The sequence below is a fragment of the Festucalex cinctus genome, chromosome 12 (assembly GCF_051991245.1).
Source record: "Festucalex cinctus isolate MCC-2025b chromosome 12, RoL_Fcin_1.0, whole genome shotgun sequence".
NCBI classification, from domain to species: domain Eukaryota; kingdom Metazoa; phylum Chordata; class Actinopteri; order Syngnathiformes; family Syngnathidae; genus Festucalex; species Festucalex cinctus.
Window position 1 is genome coordinate 9,375,272 of NC_135422.1, and position 17,538 is coordinate 9,392,809.

The window sequence follows — 17,538 nt, forward strand, 5'->3', positions numbered from 1 at the left end:
TGAAGTTTTCGTCTTTTTGTTTTGTTTTTTTGTGTGTTTCAATAGGTCGGTTACATAGAAGGAGACTCATCCAGAAGCGGCACCTTCCCTGTCAACTACGTCCAGAAAGTGACAGATTAATTAAACACATCTGCAAATGACAATCTGAACCAGCATTGGATGCTCGTTGGCATTTTTACATATTTGCAACCAGGTGGACTTTTATGCTGTTTTGCAACATGGATTTACTCAAACTGGATGACACAAAGTGATTTGAAAAGGACTATAAGACGTTTTAAATTTTTTTAGTGAACTCCACTGTCCTCATTGAATTTTCGTCAATTTCAAAATTTTTATAAACAGTCGCCATTATACATCCATTTCTTCATTTTCCAAGCCAATCACTTTTAAAAATGCACTTTAAACGCACATGGAATAATTCTACGGAAATGTGTGTTCATGACTTCAAAGGCCAGCTGCTGTCTAAAGAAGTTGGAAAATAGGAAAATGGGTTTGTGCTTGCATCCGGAAAGATCTTCAAGTATCAGAATCAGGACTAGTGTGGACTATTCGGCTGGATTTACACTGAAGGTCCAAGTGGCCAATCCCAATTGAATGCCAACATCTGATTCATTTTGTTTGCTTATTTATGCTTTTTGGACAGATGAATGGGTTTCAATGACGGCACATAGATGACACATCAGCCCTTTATTTGGAAGAGGCTTAATAATGAGTCGGAAGATTTACCATCGATTCATTTTTTCACCTCTGCGCATGGCGTATTTCCTAATTGTGAAAAAAACCCCAGAATTGCATCAATTGAGCCATGCAGTGTAAATCCAGCCTCAGTGTGATTCATGTACATTACTGGATGTATGTGCGCATCATGGACACGCAATTGCACTTATTGTACATATGGTATTTAGGAACTTTTTTTTTTTTTATACTGACATATAACTAAAAATATGTAACTCATGTCATGGGGATTACTGTACAAGCTAATTGATGTGTATATACTTGGCTAAAATGCCCACTGACGTGTATATGTGTGTATTTCATCCCTTGCCAGCCACAATATTAGGTACACATGCATGTTATCTATTTGCTACTGTGATCAAATTTACATATGAAAGTGGAAGTCAACTCCCCCAAAGAATTATTGACAGTAACATTTTCTATGCAGCACTGCTAGTCTATCATATTTTGGTTAATATTGCTTTATTGGAATATGAGTTTAACAGCAAAATCCAGCAGTTTTTAATCAATATCAGAAGGTGTCCATTTTGACACTTGCTGTCGAGTGAAAATGATGTCATAGTTGCTCAGGTCTCAGCTAACAACCAATCACAGCTCAGCTTCAGAAAACAGTTGAGCTGTGATTGGTCGTTGCCTGAGCAACTCTGATGTCATCTTCAGTCGACAGCAAGTGGCAAAATGGCCGCCCCCTGACATGGATAAAAATAACTGGATTTTGCTTCATAACTCATATTCCACAAATGTAATCAGATGTTTAGATATTTATCAGATATCAGTCATATTTACACTAGTAAGGTCACATATAACATATCGTCAAGAAATGTTTAAGCTTGACTTCCTTATTAATGTGTCTACTGTCTGCTAGTACGAAAGCACCATAAAGGGTTTAACAATGGACACTTTATTGGGTACATCTGGACACTGCATAGCCCTTTTCACACTGCTTTTAGCAGGGTGCAGTGCGACGTCGTCAAACCCATTCATTGTGTAATGTGGGGCTGGAATCTGGCAACGGAGCGTTGCTAGGCAGTGTGGCGCGCTAAGGCACCTCAAATTAGAAAATGTTCTATTTGAGAGCGGCAGTGTTGTGACATCAGGCTAGCGCCACCAGTTGGAGAGGAGCTGATATAGCGTTATTTTGGCAGACTTGTTGAGGTGTGGTCTAACCAGCAGAAAAATCTCTTTTTTTACTTCCTGGAAGGCTGCTTCGTCAGCACTTCCAAATATGGGCGCGCTGACTCTTTCACAATGAGCGAGTGCAGTGCGAAAAGGGCGTAAGTTATTTTCTGCTGTTTACAACTCTCGGTGTGATACAGTTCTGCAGCGTATTAAATCAATACCTCTGATAGTGTCATTTAGTTTTGTAATGTGATTTCTGCGTGCAGGTGTACCTAATATTGCGGCCGCTGAGCGTGCAGCGCAAGTTGGCCGAGACGCAAGTAGAGCAGAAGCGCAAAGGGAACAAAGCAGCTAAGTGCTTCTTTTCGCTCCATACAAGCACAAATCGATTGAATTATTCAGTGCGGCCGACGCTGGCTGCACGCATTCGAAACATAAAGCGCTTCTCCTTTGCCTGTGAACATTGCGTAACACACGACACATTGGAATAAAATAAATACACTGCTTTTAAGACAGAATGGCGGGCGTTAAATTACATTCCTATAAGGCCAAAGTTAGGTTTTTATTATGTCCATGATTAACTCATTCACTCCCAGCCATTTTCACTGAAGCAACCCCCTTCGCTCCCGGCGGTTTTACTGGATTTTGACTGATTTTGCAAGGCCCACAGAATATAGTGTTCTATTGATATAAAATCACGGAACCTACTAAAAGAAAGATTAGAATCTCATCTTTCATCAGAAAAAAAAAGTATATTTCTATCAGTTTCCGTTTTGCAGTCATTAGCATTAGAATATAGCTAGGTTTCATAATTATTCACGAATCTGTTTAAAACAGTGGTGAAAAGAGCTTGTTGCAACATGACCCTGGTTGATCTCTTATACTCTGCTGCCACCTGATGGCCGTTTTTGTAATATCTACCAGTGCTTGAAGCATTCTCTGCAGTTCAGAGGCTGCATCAAAGCCTTCTGTATGATCTAGCATGAAAAAACATGAACAAAATTGATAACTACATCTTAGGAAGTATGATAATATTTAAAATAGAACATATTTATACGTTTTTGGGAGCAAATGAGTTAATACAATGTATGTAAACTTTGGACCAAATTAAGTCCAATGTATAATTGCTCCATTATTCGCCAAAAGCGAGACAAACACTCCCGAATTTGATGTGTTTATGTAATTTGACAGCTGCAGGTGCCTCGTTAATATTCCCATCATGCCTCTGTAACCTCCTCGCCAAGCACGGCTGTGTTCTTGGCAGCTGCAGCCCGGTATCCAGCACGATGACATTCCATCCTGTCACTTATGTAACAAGGCCAAATAATAACAAGCGCTTCCTAGCCAATCCCCAAAAGCCCTGTATGGATTTATGGCGCTAATGTGTGCGCAACACACCGCTGGATGCCGTGCTAATCTGCCAAAAGCAAGCATGAATACAGCTCTGGGTTTAAGTGTGCCTTGAATACGTTATTAGCGTCTCTGTTTAAAAGCAATCTGTGATGTGTAAAATTGAAATGGAAAAGAGAATGTACTCTTAAGTGTGCCCTTAATGTGAGCACCAGCAAAAACGTTCAATTTAATGTAACGCCATAAATCCTGCCTTACAAATAATGAGTACTAAGATGGAAGTGGGGCGCATTTCCTGTCATATCCCATTAATATGCACGGTTATCTAACCTTAAAGAGCATCTGGATCACCCCTGCGAATCAAATGCAAAGTGATGCTTAAAAAAAACAAAAAACATCAAGAGCTGGTAGTAAATCCAAACAATTAGGAATTCACAGAAAAACAGCTTGGAATCTTACGTAACATTTTTAATCATTAAGCCAGTTTAATCCTAACGACGTATCCTTTTAGTCTTGTACATTGCAGCGCTGAGCTCACATAGTCAAGAGTGTTCGACTTTACATGTGAAACAAAAGTTAGCAAAAGCAAGCAGAAAATGGAACAACATTCAGTCTTTGCACTGTGCAGTAGAAAGCTTCCTTTCAAAAGGGATAAAGGTTGATTTCCGTTAGGAAAGCGTGGCATTAAGGCTGTCAATTTAGAAATGAACACAGACAAATTTACAATCACCGCGAGGTTCAGATGAGATAGCAAAACATTCAATTCATTCATTCATTTACAGCAAGTTTTTTTTTGTTTTGTTTTTTAAAGAAACAGAAATTGGAGCATATTAACCCATAACTTGAAGGTGTACCAATCACATAGCATTAAAAAATATGAATACAGAACATTCAAAAATAAAAATAAATACATTTGGACCTTTTGTATGCCCAAAATCTTTCGGGAGGAGGGCTGAACAATGAATGAATTTCAAATTCACATCACAATGTAGTAGAATGTCATTTTTCAATTTTCATTTTGAAAAACAAAACAAACTAAGCTTCATTTTGGTCCTTCCACCGGCTTCATTTTACATATATGTATGTATAGTCTTGAAAAGTTTACTTTTTTTATGAAACAACAAAAGATATTTAAAACACTTTTTTGTAGAATTTTGTGAAAATGAGCTCTTAAAAGACTACAAGTCAAAGTGCTTAGTAACGTATTATTGTATTTTATATTAATAAATGGTTAATTTGTCTTTATTTTAGTGCAAATCTAATCTATAACATTTATGTATAATAAATCTGAGATTGTTTATTTTATTGCTTGTGTTTGTTTAAAAAAAAACATGGGAAGAGGACCTTTGAAAAAAAAAAATCACATATTAAATTGCAATCAGAAATAAATTATTTTTCAAAATTTCAGCCCTAGGCAGAGTATATTTAGATTTTTTTAATACATATTTTTACATTTTATTCTGGTACATTTAAGTTTGTATTGTGTTGAACAAGTGAAATAATTATGTGAAAACAGCTGATGTAAAAATGCCAATTTAAAGTCGACATTTATGTACCTATTATTTAACTAACACAACAAATATAACATCTGTATTCTTTATTCCGATATGATAGCATCTTTCCAACCAGAGATTCAAAAAAAAATTGAATTCAGTACAGTACATTCATTCTGGAGCTCTTTGGGAAACATATTCCTAAAACTATAGGAAGCAAACAGTATTGTTGGATGTGTTAGCGCTACTAACTTTGTCAGCGGCTATCATTGCCAATGCACAGACATGTATGCATAAGGCATGTGAGAAGCAATATAGGCCAGATGTATAACACTATTTCTATAGACTGTACATATATCACCCTTAGTACATATATATAAGGCCTAATCTGCGTTAGCTCTTCGCTATCAATAATAATAACTGCTTATTGTTTGGTAGCACAGAGATGGTAAGCAGGCACTCCCTTGGCAGAGTGGAATGCTAATAGAGACTTAGTCAATCATAAGGTCGTTATGGCTGTCATTCATGTGAAAGATGAGAACTGTCCGTCTCCGCCCTGCTTGACCGTGTTCTCGTAATCGCAATCCTTCGAGCCCTTTGGGGAGTTGATACGGAAAAATCAACATAGCAACTCGGTTACGTGCATTTTCAGTTGTCACCACCCTATAGAGCTTTTAAAATTAACCAGTTTGTTAGGTGTGAAAGTGAATCAACAGAAAACGGAGTCAATTCCATTTGTGTTCACATTCGAGGACTAAGATTTCTTTCTGGTCCATTTCAGGTATGATGACAATAGGAAGTGAAGTAAATCTGAACAACTTTGAGTTCACATTGCACCCAATTTAAGTGAACGGCACTCATCTTGGGTTTAAACTGAATTAAGACCAGTTTGGGTTTCTTTAGACTAGTTGAGTCTGTTTCACACAAGTGCACATAATGCCAACTAATAAGTTCAAGACTCCAAGGGACTAGGCTCAGTTCTATTTGCAGTCACGTAAAAAAAAATGTATATATATATTTTGAAAGCGGAACCAGTTCTCTTTTTCGTCCAATTCGCATCTGATGCCAATACAAAGTGAAGCGTTCACATTGCCCATTTTATGTAAACCGCTCGGATGACTTGAACCAGATTGATTTGGTTGGTTTCCAAGTGGTCTAAATCAGATTGGGCCTTTTACTTGGGCTCAACAAATGCTGACTAAAAATAACTCCACTTCAGGTCAGATGGGCCATGAGTAAACCCAGACCACTTTGCGTTGGCCGAATTGCTGTCAAGATTTTAAGTAAACCAAATTGAGTCCACTTTGGTTCACTTCAAAGTGGTCGTCGCCCTTTTGGACTGTCCATGTATACCCAAAAAAGAAAACTAGCTAACAACTTGAAGACTATAAAGTGTTTACATTGCAAGTAGTTTTGAAAGAAAAACCAGTTCTCTTTCAGATTCATTCCAGGTCTCATTGGGCGTATAGCAATAGAAAGCAGAAAGTGAAATAAACCTGGACCACATTGTGTTCACTTTGCCCCCGGAATTCCACTGTGAGGACTTGAGGCAAACCAAACTAAGAGCAGTTCACATTGAAAGTTCTTTTGAAAGCGGAACCAATTCTATTTCTGATCCAACGTGGTCTGATATGAATACAAAGTGAATGAACCCGGACCCTTTTTTGCTCACTTCGCACATAGGTTAACAGAACTGCACTGTGGAAGTGACCAGAACCGGATTGAGACATTAGGTGATCTCAAATTGGTTTGCTTAAATCCAGTTTGAGTGTTCACATATGCACATAAAATGCTGACTGATCATTCCGAGTTAATAAGAAGGCTAAATAGAACCATGTGTGAAAACACACTCCTAATCAGTCATCACATCAAATTTCACTTACACGTAGAGTACGCTTTGAACATACATGTTCAACTCTAACCTTTCGCTTAGCAGTGAGCGACGCTACTGAAATATTGATGCTCTCGTAATAATGTCCAATTTCCCGCTCGTGCACTCACACAGCCCGCATAGAATTCTCTTGAAAGCTGAGCCTGCTCGGCCTTGACCTTGGAATGCCAAGAATAGACGTCCCTGGCGTATCCGCTCTGCTTCGTGTGCACGCTCGCTGGCCACAACATTAAGTACACCTGCAATGTTTATGACAAGATCAAAATGGAGTCTTCATTTAACAGTGCAGACTGACCACCAAGTCTTTTTACAGTTACAGTCTGGAGGTGCTTTGTGCGACTAATGCTGTGTTTGTCTGTTCATTTTAAATTGTGAGATGTCATGGACATCCTGTATGATGAATGTCAAGGTGGCTCTTGCATTGGATCTAATGAGGGTGTACCTAATGTTCTGTCCTCTAATCAAACAAAACATGAATGTGAAATCGCAATACATTTCTCATTTTTTATGTCAATCATGTCGAGCTGAGTTGAAACCAATATCCACTTGATATTAGTTTCACGAACAAATTATAATGTTATGGAGGCGTCTGACAAAAATACAATGTGGTCATTCGAGAAGCGTTTCGTCATTTAAGTTATGTGTCGCTTTTTTTGACGAACGGTGTTTGTTTTCGATCAAAGCGTCCGTTGCCTGCCGTCTGGTCGGATACATTCTGTGTAGCTGTGTGGAAACGAGCGGGGAGCAAACAGTGGTTGCCATGGAGACTGGAGGCCACAGGTGGAGTCGCGACCCACTTGTGTCACGTCTCCTCCTCCTCCCAATTGATGAATCACAGAGACGTCAAGGCACATCTTTTATCTCTGTGTTGCTAGGTCCTATTTTAAACATGTCTTGAGTATGCTTTTTTGTTATACATATACAGTGAACCCCTGCTATAATGTTGCACTATAAGTAATGCTGCTCTTTGTGTGTTTACAGCACCATCTATGCTAAATTGTCTTCTGACCTGTCTTGGCATTATATGTTCGCATTAAGCTAGTAAACTTTCGTAACTACAGTGACTCCTGCGAGTACGCGGCAAAACAAAATATTTCTAAAAATTCTATTTATATGGTCTATATATTTTTTTCACCTATAAATAAAATATAAATAGATAAACAGGAGTTCATTGTACACTCAGCCGTTGTGAATCCCATCATACGTGACTCATCCATGCAGCACCATGCAGTCTACTCAGTTCTGGCGTCAATGTTGAAAAAGAAAGCAGCAAGGTTTCCATGACAACAAAGAAGAGCATCACTTGGATTGATTGGCTCCTGAGCTCCTTTGTGCAGGCACTCCCAAAAAACCCCAAGGACCAGCCTCAGGATACAGGAGCAAAAGGTACATACAGATGACGGAAGGTGGGTTATGATCTTGTGCCCTACTTGAGCTTCACAGGCCAAGGCAGGCACGTCCGGAGTCCCAGCATGGAGGAGAAAACAATGGTGGGCCGGTGCTTCTTGAACTTAAGTCCCTTCTTCAAGCGCTGGCTACCCTCAGCCACGTAGATCTCGCTTTGCTGGGCGGCGGCCGACATCCTGGCCAGTCGCTCCCCGTGCATCACCACCTCCTGCTCGGAGCGCACGAACACCTCCCGGAGCTCCTCCAATCTCCGCTCCATCTCCCGTACGACCCGCTGGCGCTCCTCCACCTCCAGGAGGCGCCGGCGAGCCGCTTCGAACTCCATGCTGGAGCTCGGAGTCACCAGCTTGGAGGACGGCGCCGTGGCCGAGGCGGACGCCGGCTCGGAGGCGGCCAGCATGGCGCCCGTCACCCTGCGGAAGTCGCCCATGGAGAGGGAGCGACGGGTTGCCGGCGAGGCCAGAGCCAGGAGGGCGGACGCCGAGGCTGGCATGGTCGATAGAGGGGAATGGGGTGAGGAGGAGGAGGATGGAGGCGAGTGAGGACGGAGCTGTAGGATGTCCTCGGCGGGATCTTCATCCTGCGGGGTCGTCTGTCGTCTCTTCATCGCCGCCTGCGGTTCACCGGCTCCGGTAACGATGCGTCCCCGGTGCGGCTCCATTCATCAGTGATGAAGGATGGGAGACTCTCTCATCTAAAGGGAGGTGGGGGCAGAGGCTCCTCGCAGCCGATTGGCTGGTGCCCCCCCCCCCCCCCCCCCGCTAAGCTTGCTGCCTCCTGATTGGCTGGGCTGGCATGCCCGGCCTCACTGCTGCTGCTTTCTTCTTTCCAGGCAGTTTTTGTGTAAGAGCATTTTACTTGCTATTTGTCCCTAACAAATTCCAATAAGGTTTTATATTGAAAAAAAGGGGGGGGGGGGGGGGGGGTTAGAAAATTGTGTCATTGTTGTTATTATTAAGTTGCTAATTCCATGCACACCGTTTCTGTGAACTTTTGACCCATTTTGGCATTTCATACTTATAAAAAAACAAAACAAAAACAACCTAAATGTCATTCTTTCACCCTGAAATTTGATGACTTTTCCTAAAGTGACGTAAAAGACACCTGTTTTTCACCTTTGAAAAAAAACTTATTATTATATTATTATAAAACTTATTATTGAGATTCAAAATTGTTAGTTATAGGTTTAGCCTAAAATAATATTATACTATAATTCAAAATTACTCTATGTAAATACACTACTTTAAGACAATGTTTTTTTTTCCCTTATAGGTTTGTTCATTGTATAGCCTTTTTCCTGTTGTTGTGGCAGAACATGTTGGTTAAATTAAACAATCTATTCTTCATTTGATTACTTCCCCACCTTGTTTTTAACTCTTTTACTGCCACATGTTATCAATAAAACTTTGATATGACAAAGGCTTTGATCATTCACGAAAAGAGATACAATGCTTCCATCTGCTGGCCATAGTTAGTGGGTGTTTTTTTTAATTTTTATTCCACAACCCATTGACCATGCAGCACTGCACTTAGACGTTGCACTGAGAAATAAAATAAAAAAACAAAAACTTAGTTGACATCATTTAACGTTTATGGCGGTATACGTTGTGATTTTACTGATCGTTATTGAACGTTTTTGGCGGTCAAAGAGTTAAGCTCAGTGTTTGCATTGGTCTTCTTACTACTGTATCTTTCGCCCTTTTGATCACACTGCTGGTTGCTCAGCAACAACCATGAGTGAGGGGAGGGGTTACATGGGGTTGATGCTCCAGTTTATATATCTCTCATTATCACCTTGCTGTTCCAGTAGCACATTTTCCTTGTGCTTCCATCTGCCTCACAACAACATCGTGACCCGTTAACAGCTAACCTTCCATCCATCTATTTTCATTCCTCACAAGGGTCGCGGGGGGGGGCGCTGGAGCCTATCTCAGCTGGCCTTGGGCAGTAGGCGGGGTACACCCTGGACTGGTTGCCAGCCAATCGCAGTAACAGCCAACCTATATATATCAATTTAGTTACCCAAATGTGATTCTTTTGTAATGTACACACACATATATATGTTTTTTTTTTAAATCTTATTTGACTAGTTATTAGGTTTTGCCAGAACAGCTATGAACTTATTTCATCACACATAACAGTTAATTATACTGCAATAAGAGAAAGAGTTGTAGTCTTGAGCGCTCACATTTGAAGAGCAGATCATTTACTTAATCTGCCTCCCGGTTACAACACACACTTTTCTCCTTAATTTAACATGTCATATCTACAGTAAGAGTTGATCTTATTTTGAAAAGAAGCGCGCCGGAAGTTTGCCTTATTTTGAATGGAAAGCACTGGATATGACGTAGTATTTTGAAGCTGATTTCGTGTAGTTGCGTCTGTGATACTAGTAGACGATGTCATGTTACGTCTTCGAGACATTCTGGTTTCAATAACATGAGAATACACGGTAAATAGACAAGCTTTGCTTAATTTTTTTAATTGTTAAACTTGTTTTATGTAATTGCTGTTATTTCGTCTTAAACACCTCTTTTACGATGTTAGCCTTTTGGCTTGTTCACATATAGAGAAGAACTTGTCAAGACAAGATGGACGTGTATTTGTTTGACTGTTTGGCTGTGCGAGCAGACGGTTTTTTTTTTTTCTTAGGTTAATGACTCCTGGTTGCTGTTTATTTTTAGACTTCAGGCTGTCATGGAGTCTTCGTCCGGGAGCCGCTCGGAACTGGTGGCCCGAGAACGTAGTGGACACACAGCGGTGGTGGAGGGCGACCTGCTGTATGTGTGGGGAGGCTACATGGTAACTGCACGTACACAACCCCGGAAACACTTTCCTCACATTTATTGCTCTTTTATCGGAGCGCTACATTCCATTTCATTAGGTACACCTACACAATATAATAGGGATGGGGAGCCACAACTTTTCATCAGTACTCCTGGGGGCCACATAGGACCACGTACTTCCTAACCAGTTGTATGGGGAAAAAAATGAATTTAAAATATGGTCAACATATGTGCTGTTAAAATATATAATTTTTACTGCATATGTAAAACGTACACTACTCAACTCTGCTGTTCTCCACAGTCTGTTGCTGATGATGAAGTGTTCCTCCCCAATGATGAAATCTGGGTGTATGACCTCATACAAGGCGTATGGTAAGAATATTACATCTGTATAGTCAAACACAATTCGTTGACTTCCAAGCTTTAGTTTAAAAAAAATTCTCTTCTCAAAGGCAGGTGTTCCACATGACAGGGGAAGTCCCGCCCTCCATGTCAGGGACCTGCAGCTGTTCCCTAAATGGTAACATGTACATCTTTGGAGGTTGTGATGACAATGGTCAGACCAATCAGGTGAGATTTATAATACAAAGTCAACTAAAACCAGCTCAAGTTAATAATAAAATAATGTTTTTGAGAGGGGAAGTAAAAATAAATAACTGAAACAATGTGATTGCACAAGTATGCACACCCCCTTACAATTGGGGTGTGACTGTGCTTAGAATGAACCAGTCACATTCAAACTCATGTTAAATTGAAGTTAGCACATATCTGCCTCCATTTAAAACAATCTGATGAACCTCAAAGTTAAGCCATTCTTGGTGGCTTTTTTTTCTGACATTTTTTGGCTTTCTAGCAGAAACCTGAAAATTTTGTGTTATTCCTCCACACATTGTCGTCATCCGATGAAACCAAGATTAACATTTTTGGCAATAATTCATAAAAGGAACCATAAAGATGAAGCCAATAAAGTCATGGTGTCAATTTGCATCAGATGTATCACGTCATGCTGACAGGCGCCATCGGCCATTACGCATGGACCAAAGTCGTCCACCGTGACGGTTCTGCGCCATCGCCTCGAGACAAACTGTCCTGCTGGGTTTACAAAGGAAGGTAAGCTCGGTAAAGCCACGTGACTTTTTTGCATTAATATTCAAATGCTTGCTTCCATCCTGCATTAAAAAAAAACTTTTATGTACTTTAGGATCATCTACTTTGGAGGATATGGTCACAAATTTGTGGCAGAGTTGGACAGAAGAAACAGGAGCTTCATTGTAGATGATTTATCGGAGGTAGTTTCACGACTATTTTAGCACAACATGGTTCATGTTTCACACTACATCAAAGAAATTACCACATCATTGGGTATGACATCATTGATGAGTACAAACCATCAATTTCTTGGCTCTGTCATTATATAAGAAGAAAACATTTTCGTTCATATTTTACCATGTAGTTTATTATTCTTTTTTTTTTTTTTTTTGTCAGACATTTCTGGTTAATGAATAAGTGGCTTTTGTCTTGTCTTGTTTGAGGACATCATGTGGGGATGGAACAATGAAGTTCACATATTTGACCCCACGCCCTCCAGTTGGACTCGACCTGAAACGTACGGCCGCGCTCCGGCCCCCCGAGCAGCCCAAGCCTGCGCCATGCTCGGAAATCGGGGCTACATTTGTGGCGGGAGAATTAGGGTGAGAGCTGTTTTGCAGCACTGCTGTCACCTTGGAGATAAGCCAAAGTTGTGTTCAACATCTTCATTTTTGTTCATGAATGCAGGAAACCCGAACGAATGACATTCACTGCTTAGACCTTGACTCGTGGACATGGTCGGAAATGTAAGTCGCTGTGACGTGTCACTCTTGAAGGGCGTCCCTTTTTAAAGTCATGGTGCTCTTCACAATGGTGTCCAGAGTCCCTGTGTCCAGCCTTCCAGTGGGCAGGTCATGGCATTCGCTCACAGCGGTGTCTGACAGCACCTTGTTCCTATTTGGAGGTCTCAGTGTGGACTGTAAACCTATGAGTAAGAGCTTTTAATCACTCTGAGGTCAAACACTGTTGGGAGTTACAATTGCGACTATTCGTTTGTACCGCTGCTTTACCAGGTGACGGCTGGATCTTCGATGTGGAGAGGAAGACATGGCGAGAAGTGGAGCATCCTTTTAAGAACAAGCCAAGGTAGCAGTTTAGATGTGCTAAGAGTCACTTTAAGCGTAATTAACAAATGTTGTGTTTGAAAAGATCCATCTGTGTTTGTGTTTTGTGCTTTAAAGGTTGTGGCACACGGCTTGTCCGGGCAAGGACTCTGATGTCATCGTGTTTGGAGGCAGCTGTGATTACATCCTTCTTGTTGACACTGTGAGTACCAACAATAAGAAGATATTTGATGTTACATGTAAAATATTCCAACAGTGCTAGTAAAACGTAAATTGTCATATAAAAAAATGTGGTGCAAATATATATGAGGGTTTTTGTTTGTGTGTGTGTGTTTTTTCTTTTTTCAGTACCATTTCGAGCACTTATAAAAAAATTTTGATTATGATTAAGGCTTAAATATTATACAAATCTGAATAATGGCTGACATAAAAATAATCTTCCCTTTTGCCATAAAGGAAAAAAAAATGTTGACTTACTAGAGGTCTGCATTTGTAATAAAAGACGAGTGCGATCATACAACTCAAGAATGGTTTGATTTTGAAGTGGAACGATTCTATCTTTGATATACCGACTGAGGAGAGGGTATGATTGAATGAGTTTGTTGTTGTCTTTTCATATATGAATGAACTTGTCTTGACTGTATATGTGGCATTTCCTACAAAGATATATCGCACCAATTAAAGACGATTCGATACGTATTTGATGTATTTTCAAGTGGAACAGGTTCAATTCGATACACACATCTTTTAAATCAAAACTTATTTAAAATTGTTTTTCATTACACCCCTACTAGTTACTGTGATTATCTATGTTCATAGACACTGTTGATTATAGAGTCATTACTTACTAATCTTCTGAGTCCATTTTAACTACCTAAATAACTAACTAACTAATCACCTGCCTCTAATTATTTCTCAATAATGGAAAAAAAAAAAGACTTTAACTTGCTATTAATTCGTATTGTTGTTGTTGTTATTATTATGATTATTATTTTAGAAAATGCATTTGTCCAAATCCTCCAAAATCCCTGGTCTACAGTTGTGTAAATAAACACCACTATGGCCATTATTTTATTATTTTTGAAATGGCATTTGGCTTAACATATGTTTGTCACCACGAATACCCATTACATTTTTCAGCATATCACCTTCAAACATTCAGAACTGAGAGCAAGAAACCTACATATTTTGAAAGCTATGTAATTATACAGTGAGTCCAGTAGTTCAGCACAGTTTGTGACAGGAACAAAAACATTAGAAGAAACCTTCCGGAATTTTCCCCATAGTTGTGTTTGTGCAAATTTCAAGCAACACCAACCTCTGATGAAGGTAAAAACAAATGCCACCGCACTTGACCTCTTACATGGCAAAAATGCAGACCAACCTGTTAAGGTCCTTTGAAAGAAATATTGCCTTGATGTTCTTTTTAATAGTCTCTTTTTGGCAAAAAAAACAAACACATGGTTAGTAAACCACCACCATTGTTACAGGGTCACTGCAATGACGCACTCGTCTTCCAGATGGCGCCATACCCACTCTTCAGGTAAACTCTTATGTATTACCTTGATTTACAAATGCCCCAACTTAATAGTTTTTCAACTCAAACACACAAATATTTCAGTTAATTTTCCCCCAAACTTTTTTAAAGATCTGTTTGGCGGAAAAAGATGGATATTCTCTGTATATTACCTTTACCTTTTTGTTCTGTTCCTTAGATGGACATAAAAATTTTTTATATGCTTCATACAGGATTTGCGAGGACTACATCGCAGAGAACGCAAGCGAGTATGGCGCGCTCCAAAAGCAGCTTCCACTTCTTCCTCCTAAACTGTGCGCATCAGTGAAGAAGAGGATGTCTTTCTACAGGCCTTCAAAGAAACAACACACGCAAATTCTCTGAATGCCAACAACAATTAAGTTTAGTCTCATTGTCATTTTTATTGACATACAGTACTGTCATTTATTTTCCACATCAAATCTTGAATGGGGTACGGGAGAGCAAGTTTATCTTATGTTTATTAAAGGAATTATTTATATATTTTCTATTATGCAAATGTAAAAGGTCTTGTGCTGTCCGCCTGATATCATCACGATGATTAAATGGCACTTGTCTAAATGTTCAGATCATACTTGACATGTTTGGAAGAAACTCCTCAACACATTCTGGTGGAAACTCACCGGTCGTTAACGAGGGCTAATGTAAATCAAGCGCTCAATGCAAAGATTTTGTGGAAATAAAGCCAAAACATTGTGAAAAAAAAGACATGTTAAAAAATTTGCCACTTAACAGAAATAAGAGGAAAAGGTTTGCAGTTTTATATGAGACAAGTATTTGTACTTGAATACAAAATATGTAGATAAATTAGGAACATATAATATGTAAACTAAACCTGTATTATGACTTACGGTTAAGACATTTTGAATATACTGCAACTTTAAATATGGCTTAACTTGACATACAATTTTACATAATTTTCATAATATTTTCCATATATTTAATTTTCTCAAAAATACTTTTTTTTTCAAGTTTGTATGAGAATTTTATTATAAAAAATATGACTTTATTCTTATATAAAACTTTTTTACATATTACAACATTTTTCTTAATATTCATGCTGTGTTCTGCAACTATTTTCTACATCCTCACTTGAGCTCAAGCTTGTGTTTTTCACCACTAGGGGCCAGTAGAGCCCAATGGTTAAAACCTGAACAGAAAAGCAACTGGCTCCAATAATGAGCCAATTTTTGGCACACATTCCTTTCTTCTAGGGGTGGAGAAGTGCTGCTTTTGCTGTGGTCAGGAAGGAAACCTTAAATAAACATGGCCAGCAGCACACGCCTTCCTTTTAGCTGCTTGGCCCTCGCACTGCACTTCGAGAATACGTAAAATGCTGCTACATGTGCCTCAGCTGCTCCTGGCCTAATGTCTAATTATCAACAGAGAGGTTACGCAGGAGCACTGCAGATTCCAAAAGCACACAATAGTCAGGAGAACAGTAAAATACAAGTTGGCTACACGCGTGCCTGTGCAAAAAAATAAACACAATGAACTTAGCATTAAGTAGAGGTGAGAGGTCAACTAAATTCTCTCTCAATAGTGTCCATCAGTTCTTCTTCAGAGCCATCGTATAGGATGACTGGCGTGGTGAGAGGAGGTGTGCGCTGGCCAGAAGTGCTGATGAGAGAGGACAAATGAATGAATCATTTGTCACAATAGCACTGTTTTTTGCTTTTTTTTTTTATAAAAAAAAAGAGTGACTGTGTGACAAATGACTAACACCTCAAATGCCACACCTGTCTGATTGAAGATAATAGACTTTTAAAATAATAACATAGATAATGATGCTCAATAGACACATCGAACTTCTTAATCTATCATGATCATGACAAAAATGAAGCGGAGTTATCCACGTGGAGCAGAGAAGAGGAGAAACGTGCTGAAGGACTGCTGTCAGTGTCAGCTGATGTGGAAGGTGTGAGTATAGACTATATCAACTTACGTCTGTGTTTGCGATAAGGCGACATCTTCTATTGGTCCTGTTGTCAAGAAGGCCTGAGGACACTGACCACACAGATGGTTTTGTTAATTGGGTTGAATTTGTTTTACACATTCATTTATTTACATAATATGTGTAATAATACACAAATGTGCTAAAAAAAACAAACAAACATTTTTTTCCAAGTTAGTTTAATGTCATAACCACATTAGCGGAAATAACATGAATACTTCCGAAACATTATCTCATTATTATTATTATTATTATTATTATTTTATTATTTATGTATTATTATTATTATTATTTTCTAAACCTAATAAAGTCAATAAAAATCCTCTGGATGAAATGATATTTCTTCGACCATACGGGTGTACCTAATAAAATGAAACAGTCCTTACATTAGGTGGAGGTGTGAAGGCATGATGGTTCCTCTTGTTGTTGTCTCCTTCCCTGGAGCCATGTGGCCCCTGTGCCCCACCAGGGCCAGAGGAGGAGGAGGAGGTGGTGGAGAAGGACACCCCCTGCTGCTGCTCATCTTCCTCCCCGCTACTGAAGTGACACAATCCGTACGTCCTGGACCTCGTGAAAGCCTTCTTGGACGCCGCCTGCTCCTTCTTCCCCCTCGGACGAGCCGCCGTTCCCGCCTCGTCGTAACCGTCCAGCTCGGCGTCCGCGTCGTCGTCGTCCCCGGAGAGCTCCGAGTCGTTGCCGGCGCTGTGACAGTCCACCGGCGCTCGGCGGCGGGCGTGTGCCCTCAAAGCGTCGAAAGCGTCTCGTTTGGACGACGCGACGGAAGATGAGGCTTTCGCCGGCTTCGTCTCGCCGAGTCCCGCAGGTGCCACTTTAGTCCCGCGGCTCGTTCCGCTGCCCATCTCGAGGTTAAACGTTTCCACAAGACATCTTAAAAGTCACCTCCAGAGTCGTGGTTGAAGTTAAATATGAAATAAAAGTAACAAATCAGCATCTGTTTGGACTTTATGACACTTTGTTAAGCACGTGTGGTGAGGACCTAAAGGCAGCTCCTCATAAGGATGGGAAGCAGCGGCTTGGTTACATAACAGCACTTGGACACAGCAGCACACTCCGCCTTCTCATAAAAGGACAAAC

General features: G+C 40.0%; 4 protein-coding genes across 5 annotated transcripts in view; 2 read left to right on the forward strand and 2 right to left on the reverse strand.

The window, feature by feature from the left end:
* Positions 1 to 4,014, forward strand: part of LOC144031399 (arf-GAP with SH3 domain, ANK repeat and PH domain-containing protein 3-like) — a 32,497-nt gene extending 28,483 nt beyond the window's left edge. For both annotated transcript variants that reach the window (XM_077538506.1, XM_077538508.1), the window contains exon 26: positions 46 to 4,014. In XM_077538506.1, coding sequence (XP_077394632.1) covers positions 46 to 120 — 75 coding nt within the window. In that variant the 3' untranslated portion in view covers positions 121 to 4,014. The remainder of the gene's footprint in view (positions 1 to 45) is intronic.
* Positions 3,652 to 8,665, reverse strand: LOC144031400 (uncharacterized). The gene has a single exon (XM_077538509.1). The coding sequence runs from the start codon at positions 8,654 to 8,656 to the stop codon at positions 8,015 to 8,017; it is 642 nt and encodes a 213-aa protein (XP_077394635.1). The 5' UTR covers positions 8,657 to 8,665; the 3' UTR covers positions 3,652 to 8,014.
* A 1,647-nt stretch (positions 8,666 to 10,312) lies between these two features.
* Positions 10,313 to 15,056, forward strand: LOC144032090 (kelch domain-containing protein 1-like). The gene is made up of 13 exons (XM_077539755.1): positions 10,313 to 10,447; positions 10,680 to 10,797; positions 11,083 to 11,153; positions 11,234 to 11,351; positions 11,773 to 11,891; positions 11,983 to 12,070; positions 12,314 to 12,472; positions 12,558 to 12,616; positions 12,692 to 12,801; positions 12,884 to 12,956; positions 13,052 to 13,136; positions 14,425 to 14,477; positions 14,684 to 15,056. Exons 2-13 carry the CDS (start codon positions 10,693 to 10,695, stop codon positions 14,832 to 14,834), a joined length of 1,191 nt encoding a protein of 396 aa, XP_077395881.1. The 5' UTR covers positions 10,313 to 10,447; positions 10,680 to 10,692; the 3' UTR covers positions 14,835 to 15,056.
* LOC144032091 (uncharacterized) lies at positions 14,344 to 17,447 on the reverse strand. The gene is made up of 3 exons (XM_077539756.1): positions 16,830 to 17,447; positions 16,435 to 16,496; positions 14,344 to 16,109 (listed from the first exon to the last, which is right to left on the reverse strand). Exons 1-3 carry the CDS (start codon positions 17,301 to 17,303, stop codon positions 16,010 to 16,012), a joined length of 636 nt encoding a protein of 211 aa, XP_077395882.1. The 5' UTR covers positions 17,304 to 17,447; the 3' UTR covers positions 14,344 to 16,009.
* Positions 17,448 to 17,538: the final 91 nt, after the last annotated feature.

Bases quoted from the DNA above. Each gene is read 5' to 3' on its own strand.
- LOC144031400 (XM_077538509.1), bottom strand. From the start codon at position 8,656: ATGGAGCCGCACCGGGGACGCATCGTTACCGGAGCCGGTGAACCGCAG.
- LOC144032090 (XM_077539755.1), top strand. From the start codon at position 10,693: ATGGAGTCTTCGTCCGGGAGCCGCTCGGAACTGGTGGCCCGAGAACGT. The intron at 12,957-13,051 runs GTAGCAGTTTAG...TGTGCTTTAAAG, and splicing joins CCTTTTAAGAACAAGCCAAG to GTTGTGGCACACGGCTTGTC. The intron at 14,478-14,683 runs GTAAACTCTTAT...TGCTTCATACAG, and splicing joins GCGCCATACCCACTCTTCAG to GATTTGCGAGGACTACATCG.
- LOC144032091 (XM_077539756.1), bottom strand. From the start codon at position 17,303: ATGGGCAGCGGAACGAGCCGCGGGACTAAAGTGGCACCTGCGGGACTC. The intron at 16,497-16,829 runs GTAAGGACTGTT...CTGTGTGGTCAG, and splicing joins CCTTCACACCTCCACCTAAT to TGTCCTCAGGCCTTCTTGAC. The intron at 16,110-16,434 runs GTAAGTTGATAT...CTCTCTCATCAG, and splicing joins GCCTTATCGCAAACACAGAC to CACTTCTGGCCAGCGCACAC.